This window comes from Dipodomys merriami, unplaced genomic scaffold (assembly GCF_024711535.1).
Source record: "Dipodomys merriami isolate MVZ:Mamm:240054 unplaced genomic scaffold, mDipMer1.0.p SCAF_3, whole genome shotgun sequence".
NCBI classification, from domain to species: Eukaryota; Metazoa; Chordata; class Mammalia; order Rodentia; family Heteromyidae; genus Dipodomys; species Dipodomys merriami.
In genome coordinates, this window is record NW_027204492.1 from 11009837 (window position 1) to 11020856 (window position 11020).

Sequence of the window (11020 nt, forward strand, 5' to 3'; positions counted from 1 at the left end):
GTGAAAGAAAATTAAGGGAAGTGGCTTGTTGCTGAGCGTAGCAGATCCATAAATAACATGCAAGACCTGAGTGACACTGGCCAAGGATTGCAGGAGAAGTAGAGTGGTAACAGTAACAGAAATGAAGGGTGATTCCTCACACCATATAGAGCTAAAAGCAAACTTCTCTTACATCATGGCTACTCAAATCTTTATCTTTTTAGTAAGCTCTGTTTTTAGTATCTGTATGTTGTAGTTCCATGGGCAAAATCTGAGTTAGAACACCAGACTCAATGAGAAGTTAAACCTCTCAAAGGAAAAGGGCATTCTAATTTACAACCAGGGTCTCTCCCTGTACTAAGCCAAAGAAATAGAAGCTGATTTTGAGTTGCAAAGTAGAATTTTGAAAGTTCATTCCCATACATCTTTAGAAGTCTGTTAGAGAGCTCAAATGCATCTCAAAAAGGAATTTTAGGGTTGTTAGATTATCAAAGAAGAAATGACAATGGACCACTGATAGCATGGTAAGAAAAATATTCTGAAATAACCTTCTGGAAACTCATCCAAGTATGAAAGCTAGGTGATAAAAGATGAAAAGTTATGAGACCCAGTTTGAGCCAGCTTGGTTTCACCATAACATATGGTGCAATACCTGAAGTCTGGTCAGAAGAGGTCAAGAGTTGCAGGTGAGTTCTAGCAGATGACACAGGTTAACTCAGGCAAAATATAAGGAAGCTAGAGGTGAACTATCAAACGCAAGGATAAACACATTGGGCTCCATCTATGCAAGTTTGGCTTCTGTTCTAGTCAGGCAATGACCTCTGCCTAATGCAGAACCCCTCTTGTAGTGGTTCTTCCACTTGGAGCTCTGCCCTACAAAGTAATACAACTTAGAGCCACTAAATTTAAAGTTATACAAATTTGACAAACTCCTAGAATACCACAATGGCATGCCATTGTATGTTGACTATTTTAGCCAAAATGTAAAGTTCTAACAACTTTATTTTTTACTCACCTTTAGGATTTGAAACGTTTTTTTTGGTCGGTTGTGGAGCTTGAACTCTGGGCCTGGGCGCTGTCCCTGAGCTGTTCAGCTAAGGACAGCACTCACCACTTGAGTCACAGCACCACTTCTGGTTTTCTGGTGGTTAATTGGAGATAAGAATCTCAAGGATTTTCCTGCTCTGTCTGGCTTTGAACTGCAATCCTCAGATGTTAGCCTACTGAGTAGCAAGATAACAGGTGTGAGCCACTGGCGCCAGGCAGGATTTGAAACTTTTTATTAGCATCAATTAGTTGTATAAGGGCAGTTCATGCTAAACAAGTAATCTACAACTTGCTATACCTCAACCCTCCATTCTTGTATCTTTCAGAATCATGCAAAACTAGTACTATAAGTCTCTGAGATAAAACATCAATAAAAATCTAGGAAATGAAAAAATACGTCAGGTGAATGGCTATCCAAGGGCAGAATGGCAGGAGTATAGAATAAGGAGCACACAGTGAGATTCTGTGGCATTAAATGGTATTCTCCAGTTAGCTGGAAGGTTCATACATATTCATTTAGCTTCATAAACTATATATATATATTTATCTAGAAATTATATGATACATAAATATATCAGCAGTATGCATATAATCTATATTTCATTAGGAAACCTGTGATGTCCTAATGAAAGTTTTTATTTTTTATTTTCAGTTTACAGTCTATTTATTTTCCAAATCCACTGGCTCTGCTATTTATAGCTGTGAGAACTCGGACATGCTACTTAGCCACTCCAAGCCTCCATAGGCTTATCTGTGAAATGAAGATTGCAATACAAAGGTAATGCCTACCCAGCTAGCTATTGGAAGGATTGCTGTGAAAATTTCATATCTAGCATCCAGTGAGGGCTAGCTTCCCTGAGGGGCATTGCATTTAGACAAGCAAACCCTCTAGCCTGAACCCGTTGTAAAGATTTAGTGAAAGCAGTCTGTCATTCTTGATCTGTGGCTCAGTATTTGCCCACTTCTACTCCACACTCCATGCAAGGAAAAACAGATCTATGAGAGCCCTTTTCAAATGTAACCTTGGGCTGGCACTAGTGGGGCTCATACTTGTAATTCTAGCTACTCAAGAGGATGGGATCTGAGGATCACAATTCAAAGCCAGCTCAGGCAAGAAAGCCTGTGAGACTATTATCAACAGATTAACCACCAAAATGCCGGAAGTAGAGCTATGGTTCAAGTGGTAGAGAGCTAGCCTTGAGTAAAAGAAGTTCAGGTACAGCGCCCAACCCCTGAGTTCAAGCCCCAGGACTGGTGTGCACCTGTGCGCATAAACACACACACACACACACACACTGTATATATATAAAACCTTGGATTGTAGACTCCTTGGTGCTCACACAATAGCAAAATAGGAAACGAATTGTGAAATGGATCCTTCTGATGATGGTCAAGACCTTCTAGAAAGCAACCTATTACAATGCTATTAATGTCAGTCAATAACAAACTAAGACTAGAAATGGAACAACAGTTCATTCAGATCCAACTTGCTTCTCACCATTTATATGGTAATGACTAGAATATACAGACACTTCCCAACTTATTTTCTAGTAGTATGGAAGCTTTCTACAGGTTCTCATCCAAGAATTATGCCTATATGTATGTGTTTGTGGAAATACTTGAAGGCACAAATGTATACATGTGTGAGCATGTGCAGACAAAAATCAGACATACCTTTGCACTTGGCTAAGCACAGGAACATAGAAGGCAAATTGTCCTTGGCCTTCTCACTGACAATGCTCAAGCTTACCAAGGGGAGGTATACTGAATTCCAGTAAATATAGTGCTGTGAATCTATCTATAGATTCCTATATCCCCTCTACTTTTTCCTTGATAAAGGTAAAATACTAGATTTGATTGGCAACCCCTCACTTTCACTTCTTGGAGCTTTCTAGATAGACTGATCCTCAAATTCCATTCAGTTCTTGATTTTTGCTTTTAATTTCCTAAGTATTACATTCCTTTAGAGTGTTAATAAAATGGGCCAACAATAATACCTATTCTGTGTTCCTTTTTCTTTTGGAGACAGGATCTTGCTAGGTAACCTAGGCTGTTCTAAAACTATGCAGCCTAGCCCTCAAACTTCCAACTATGGGATTAAAGATGTAATCACTGACTGCTTATTTTTTCCTTCTCTAAAATGAGCCGGGCGCTGGTGGCTCACGCCTGTAATCCTAGCTACTCAGGAGGCTGAGATCTGAGGATCGAGGTTCAAAGCCAGCCCGGGCAGGAGAGACCGTGAGACTCTTATCTCCAATAAACCACCAGAAAACCGGAAGTGGCGCTGTAGCTCAAGTGGTTGAGCGCTCGCCTTGAGCTGAAGAGCTGAGGGACAGCGCTCAGGCCCAGAGTTCAAGGCCCATGACCGACCAAAAAAAAAAAAAAATGTATAAAAAAAGGGCTGGGTCTGATAGTGTATACCTGTAAGTTCAACACTTAAGAGGTTAAAATGGAGGCTGGGAAGGTGGCTCAGTGGTAGAGTGCTTGCCTTGCATGCATGAGGCCCTGGGTTCATTCCTCAGCACCACATAAGCAGAAAAACCTGGAAGTGGCGCTTTGGCTCAAGTGGTAGAGCGCTAGCCTTGAGCTGAAGAGCTGAGGGACAGTGCTCAGGCCCAGAGTTCAGGCCCCATGACCGACCAAAAAAAAAAAAAAAAGAGGTTAAAATGGAGGTTTTCTAAATTTGAGGCCAAGCCTAGGTTACATATGAAGTGCTAGGCCACCCTGAACTACATAGTAAGACCTTATCTCCAAAAAGGGGGCTTTTAATATATATTCTTTCATAAATAATCTGGCTTACCCACTGTAGACTTATTTCCAGCTATATACCCACACTTACCACTTCTTGGTTTTCCCTCATGGAAATGGCATTCCTTCAACCATGCTTTAAACATACTGACTTGTTTGTCTGCAATACAGTCTTTACTCTCTCTTCTGGATTCAAGGAATTCCTACTCATATTATAAAATAAATAATCCAGCCGGGCACTGGTGGCTCACGCCTGTAATCCTAGCTACTGAGGAGGCTGAGAGCTGAGGATCCAGGTTCAAAGCCAGCTCAGGCAGGAAAGTCTGTGAGACTCTTATCCCCAATTAACCACCAGAAAACTGAAAGTGGAGCTGTGGCTCAAGTAGTAGAGCTCTTGCCTTGAGCTGAAGAGCTCAGGGACAATGCCCAGTCCTAGAGTTCAAGCCCCTAACTGTCAATAATTAATTAATAATCCACCTCGCCTCAAGAGTTGACTCAACCAAAAATTGCCAGTGTGAACAGGCACTCTTTTGGTACACTGCCATGGCTTGCTGCTGTACCCTGTGATACCATGTGGCATACCCCCAGTGCCTGGTGATTGCCTATGAACACCGCTTCCCCATTAGATCTCAAGCTCCTTAAAGCCAGGGGCTATATGTATTTGAATGTTCACTGCTAACACAATGAAAGCTTCCTGAACAGCTTTTTATTAAATCAATGAATCAGATTTACCTTTGTGTCCAATAACCTATCCATCAATAAGTTCTGTTCATTGAACTCACAAAAGATTTTTCAAAGAAATCCATCTTCTTTTCTATCCATACCATTTCTATCCTGCTTCAAGGCTTTGTCTTATCTCACTTAAAACTGTAATGCCTCTTAATTCTCTTTACTACTTCTTTTATTTGGGCCTCTCCACACAATTCCCCATACTATGGCCATGGTAGTTTTTCTCAAGTCCTCCTCTTATTATATCATTCCCAGTATTTCCCCAATAGTCTTAGAATGAAGTGCAATGTACTGAACTTGGTTTATAAGACATAAAATTCGCGCTGGGAAGGTGGCTCAGTGGTAGAGTGCTTGCCTTGCATGCATGAAGCCCTGGGTTTGATTCCTCAGCACCACATAAACAGAAAAAGCCGGAATTGGCACTGTGGCTCAAGTGGTAGATTGCTAGACTTACGTTGAAGAACTGAGGGACAGTGCCCAGGCCCAGAGTTCAGGCCCCATGACTGACAAAAAAAAAAAAAAAAAAAAAGACAAAATTCTCTAGCTTCAAATCTCACATTTTTCTGGTTTCTCCAAGTTAGCACTCTCCTATCACAGTGCCTTTGCATATTTGCCTCCCTCACTTAATATTCTCTATTCTCATTCTCAAAGTTCACTTTTACTCATCATTCACAACTCAGCCTCCATATTTCTTGCTCTGGAAAGTATCCTCTGATCTTCTTGATGACATAAAACTTGTTACTGTCAGTTCTCCCAACACCTTTAATATATACCACCAAGTTTTACTTTACTATTGTTCCCTCCCCCCAGCTGTGACTACTACTGTTGGAGGAACATAGTAAATCCTCAATAAATACTTGGGAACACTGATCATTCACAGTGAAAATTAAAAGAGCTAGTCCATTGGGATGCCATATGCTTTCCTTATTGCCACATACCTGTCAGCTATATACACCTTTCCAGGGAAAATTTCTTACATGTAGGTGTTGTGAAGCTAGGACTGGCCTTTGCTGCCCTTCTATTGGGTCGGTTTTGCTCCCTCCCTCTATGGTTTCTTTTCTGCTTTTTCTTCCTGCCAGCTCAACAAAGGTGAGCATGATCACTGGAGAGAAAGCCTTTCTTGGCCCCGTTTGTTGTAACATCAGGAGAGAGGTAGCAACGAGAGTATCTCTCAGGTTTTCCCAAAGTGAGTTTAGTAGCCTACTTAGGCACTGCGCGGAGGGGGGGGGGGAAGGGGGGAGGGGGGGAAGGGGGGGCAGAGGCAATCCCCATTTGCACCAAATATGGTATGGTCCATTATGCAAATGAGTGTTTGTGTTTGAACCAATCACAGGTCTCCTTCTGGGCTGAAATACTTGCTATGAAGGTAAAAATTTTAAAACTCACCTGACACACAGAAATACATGCTTCTCCATGGTGACATTATGTGTCAGAGTATGATGCAAATTGGTAGTGATGTCATAAACCCCAACCCCCATAAAATGCAGTAGCCATCCTGGCACAAGAAACATTGGACAAATAACTGGACATGAATCTTTATATTTTGTTTTTAGTTTTGTCTATTTGGACAATTAACTGTTATGATACTAACCAAAGCGATGCAGTGTCTTACACAGGTACGTTCCTAACCTTAAACTTCATAAATTAGAATCTATTATGTTAGTAATTCAAGGACTTAATTTGAAAACCTAGCCGAGTTTATGGGTACTACGATTAGTAAGTTTTCAAGAATTTCTTGTACAATAGCTAATATTTTTATTTCTGTGTGAAAAAAATCTAAAGAAAATACGAGCCTAAAGAATACAGACTTAGTATCTTCTTTCCTCTATTTTCTTATTCAGTGTCCCAACCAAATCCTATGAATCTGGCATAGGATTTAACGAGTAGTAAGAGGGTACTTTTTTCTTTTTCTGTCTGTTATGGGGCTTGAACTCTGGGCTTAGGCCCTGTCCCTGAGCTCTTCAGCTCAAGGCTAGGCTTCTACCACTTGAGCCACAGCGCCACTTCCGGCTTTCTGGTGGTTAATTGGAGAGGAGAGTCTCACCGACTTTCCTGCCTGGGCTGGCTTTAACCCGTGATCCTCAGACCTCAGCCTCCTAAGTAGCTAGGATTACAGGCGCCGGTGCCCAGCTTGTTTTTTTTTGTTGTGTTGTGGGGTTTTTTGTTGTTTTTTTGTTTTTGTTTTTGTTTTTGTTTTCCTGAGACAGGGTTTATCCATATTGCCTGGAATGATCTCAAGTTCATGGTCTCAAGAGATCTGCCTCCGTGTCCTGAGTAGCTGAAATTTGTGGGTACATACAATCATGCCTGACCAAATAGTATGTTTTGATGAGGATTTGTTCTTGCCCCATTCTCTTTTCTATCACGCACAGTAACAAGTGTACTCACAAATATCCATCGTATACATGTTAAAACACCCTAGGAACTGCACTGAACAAACTATGAGGTGGGGGTAATGCAGATAATTGGACAGATTGGCCAGAGATACCTCTCAGATTTTACTTCCACGCTGTGGCTGGGGATGTGCTCAAAATCACAGTGAAACCTTTATCAGGCTTTAAAACATAATTGATGGGGCTGGGAAGGTAGAGTGCTTGCCTTGCATTCATGAGGTGTAAGAGAATTCCACACATCCACCCCAGGGGACCACGCAGAAGCAGGCAGGCACAGGAGAAAGATACAATTATAAAGTTTATTAGAGGAGCCATATTTCCCCCAAGGGGGAGCACATGGCCTCCATCACCATCCAGGTAGCAGGAGAGTCTGGGGGATAGGAAGTGAGGTAGATGGGAGTTCAGGTGGGTCTGGGCAGAGAGAAGGAGGGGCCAGCTGTATGGAGGGAACTCCAGGAATGGGAGGGGGCCCAGGTGTGGGAGGAGCTGACCAAAGGTGAGCATAATACTAACATGAGGCCCTGGGTTCAATTCAAGCCGGAAGTGGCGCTGTGGCTCAAGTAGTAGAGCGCTAGCCCTTGAGCTGAAGAGCTGAGGGACAGCGCCCAGGCCCAGATTTCAGGCCCCACGACCGACAAATAAAAATAAAAATAATTGATGAAGCTGAGCAACTGAGGTTTATACCTATAATCCTAGCTACTCAGAGGGCTGAGAGCTGAAGATCTCAGTTCCTAGACAGCCAGGGCAGGAAATTATGTGAGGCTCTTATCTCCAATTAAGTACCAAAAAGCTGGAAATGGAGCTTTGTGGCTCAAGTGGTAGGGTGCCAGCCTTGAGCAAAAATGTTCAGGGACAACACCCAGGCTCCAAATTCAAGCCCCCAGGACTGGAATATACACATAAAATATGTGACTTTGGGTTGTAGTCTTCATTGATGAAGAGATTTTATTTTGACAGAGTGGCAAAATACTATCAAGGTGGTAGGAAACCTGGTTACCTAACAAATTGATGATATAATCTCTTTGCAGGAAGTGAAAGCTCCATGCCAATGCCGTCAAAAATGGATGATTTTAGGAAACGCTTACTAATTTTCATCATTGGCATTATGATAATAGCCTTTGTGTTCACGTGTTTTTGTTTTCTTCACTACAATTGTATGGTCGATGATGCTGTCAGCTCAGACATGTAAGTATTACACCTTTAAATATAAAATGTAAATAATTTTAATACTTTAAATTTCTTTAAAGTTTTATGCCTTTAAATTAAAAATGTGAACCTCCACAGTGGAGGTTTCCTTATTTAGAGTACTTAAGATTAACTTGGGCTTGGAAGGTGGCTCAGTGGTAGAGTGCTTGCCTTGCATCCATGTGGCCTGGGTTCCAGTCTTCAGCACCAAATAAGCTGAAAAAGCCTGAAGTGGTGCTGTGGCTCTAGTGGTAGAGCGCTAGCCTTGAGCTGAAGAGCTGAGGGAAAAGTGCCCAGGCCCAGAGTTCAGACCCCACAACCAGCAAAAAAAAAAGAAAAAGAAAAAAAAAGATTAACTGTAGACATTTGAAAGAGCCACCAACCTCCTATGAATAGATACATTTATTAAAATTACAGCCTTCATAAATTTGTCAAATACTTTCTCAACTTTTGCCAAAGCTCTCTTATTCAGGGTTCATTTTTTTCAAGTTCTTGTACTCTCTTTTCCTAAACTAAATGTATAATGCAAAAATTCAGAAAGAAAAGGAGAGAGATGGGAGCTAGGCTTCCATTTTTTCAAAAGCCATAAAGAATTCTGGGAAACCCATCATTTAAATATTTAATGATACTATTACCCTCATAACTTTAATTTTTGTTTTCATATTAGAGGATTAGGCTGGTCCTTAATACTGGTTTCCTAAATATTTTTCAGTCTAAAGACTATGGACTAAATGTGGTCCCAGTGTTTCCAATACTTTTAAGAGGAACATTGTGAATATAAATACAGATAAATAAATTACTTGATGTTGTAAAGCTGATAGGAAAATAATGGCTTTGCTTTAAGAGTCTTACAGTTTTTTCAGTTTTAATTAAAAAAAGGTTGGGGCTGAGAAGGTGGCTCAGTGGTAGAGCACTTGCCTTGCATGACTGAGGCCCTGGGTTCGATTCCTCAGCACCACATAAGCAAAAAGAAAAAAGCTGGAAGTGGCACTGTGGCTCAAGTGGTAGAGCGCTAGCCTTGAGCTGAAGAGCTGAGGGACAGCGCCCATGCCAAAATAAATAAATAAATAAATAAATAAAGGTTAATTTCTGAAATAAGAGAGGATCTCTCTCTATGATTGTATGTTAGATATTTTATATTTTATCTATATTTATCTAAAATACTCTTAAGGAAAAACATTTTATATAAATTTATATTTGTGATATGAGTTATACCTTTTTCCAGTTCTTATGTTTAGTTATTTTACAAGAACAAGAAAAAGGGCTGGGAAGGTGGCTCAGTGGTAGAGCGCATGCCTTGCATGCCAGAGGCCCTGGGTTCGATTCCTCAGCACCACATAACCAAAAAGAAAAAAAAGCCGGAAATGGTGCTATGGCTCAAGTGGTAGAGCCCTAGCCTTGAGCTGAAGAGCTGAGGGACAGTGCCCAGGCCCAGAGTTCAGGCCCCATAACCGGACCCAAAAAAAAAAAAAAAAAAAAAAGAACAAGAAAAGTCCAAACCTTTAAGTTGACTTAGTACCCTGTTGTTTCTGTTGATAGTAGTAGAGTTGTTTTGTTTACATTGTTACACTCCAAATTTTCTGCATTTTAGGGAAAACAGACCAGGTATTTCAGCTATGTCATCTTACCAATCCAAAATATTAGCTGATGATTTCAAGATAACAAATTCATACAGTCTAGAAAGATACCTAATGATGTCTGCTGGAGAAATGTTTTCTCCACCTCCAAGTGCAGAAATACTGTCCCCACCAAACAGTAATGAAAAGATAATCGCATTCCCATGTCCAGAAAACATATCCATACCATGCTGTGCCGAAATATTAAACAGACCACCAAGCGACAAAATATCATCCAAGTCATCGAAAAAATCCTCCAGGTCACACCACCTGGGAAAAGCACATAGGACACAGAGTCTAGAAAACTTACCCAGTATCCATAAGGTAGACAGCTCAGTCTATCCATATAAGCCATTCGAATTACCTCCTGTAACTAAACCACATTCATCAACCCGGTCAATCAAGTTACCTTGCCTTACTCACTCACGAAATCAAATCTTGTCATGCAAACCATCCAAATCAAGGAAATCAGCTAAGTCACGCAAACGTTTTCATCCTAAAAAATCGAGTAGACAAAATGCAGCCATGCGATCGCAACCTTTATTATCGAAAAGATGCCAGTGTTTTAAGGAAAGATGTCTTGTTTGTAACCCTTCTTCAGAATTATTGATAAATAACATTTCTGCGGCAATGAAGAAAAACACACTAAACTTTTATGTTTCGAACAAGAGACAGTATTATTCTATATTCTACCCTGAAGTAGACTCCAACAACGAATCATACCAAGAGAGCATGAGTAACGATGATTCCATGATGTATGATTCAGATGATAGTGATGCAGAAATAATAATTCTGTGCGATATAAACCGTGATGAAATTTTCCCCAAACGCAGCAGAAATGCTTAATGGCTCAATAAAAACAAAATCCAACCAAGAAGGATCAAAATTCTACCAACTCTTGTATCTCATCATCATTTCAGCTTAGTTATGGATACAGAGAAAATTCATCTGTGATCAATAGAAAGATTACATCTATCCATCTTGGAGGCAATTTGTTCTAAAATTAATAAATACACAGCCTAGCATATTATTGGTGTATTTTTCTTTGTATTTTATTTTATTGCTGGTACTGGGACTTGAACTTCTTTTGTACTCAAGGCTAGCACTCTACCACTTGAGTCACAGCATCACTTCTGGCTTTTTCAAAGTAGTTATTGGAGATGAGTCTCATAAACTTTCTTGTATGGGCTGGTCCTGAACCGCAATCCTCAGGTCTCAGACTCCTGAGTAGCTAGGATTACAGGTATGAGCCACCAGTGCCTGGTGTCATCATATTTTAGATGCACAAGGTTTTCTCTCTCTCTCTCTCTCTCTCTCTCTCTC

General features: G+C 40.7%; 1 protein-coding gene across 1 annotated transcript; it reads left to right on the top strand.

Annotated features, from left to right (window-relative positions):
• Positions 1-6010: 6010 nt before the first annotated feature.
• On the top strand, positions 6011-10699 carry CUNHXorf66 (chromosome unknown CXorf66 homolog). Its single transcript, XM_070038892.1, has 3 exons — positions 6011-6119; positions 7925-8081; positions 9673-10699. The coding sequence occupies exons 1-3, from the start codon at positions 6032-6034 to the stop codon at positions 10541-10543; spliced, it is 1116 nt and encodes a 371-aa protein (XP_069894993.1). The 5' UTR covers positions 6011-6031; the 3' UTR covers positions 10544-10699.
• The last annotated feature ends 321 nt before the right edge of the window (positions 10700-11020 follow it).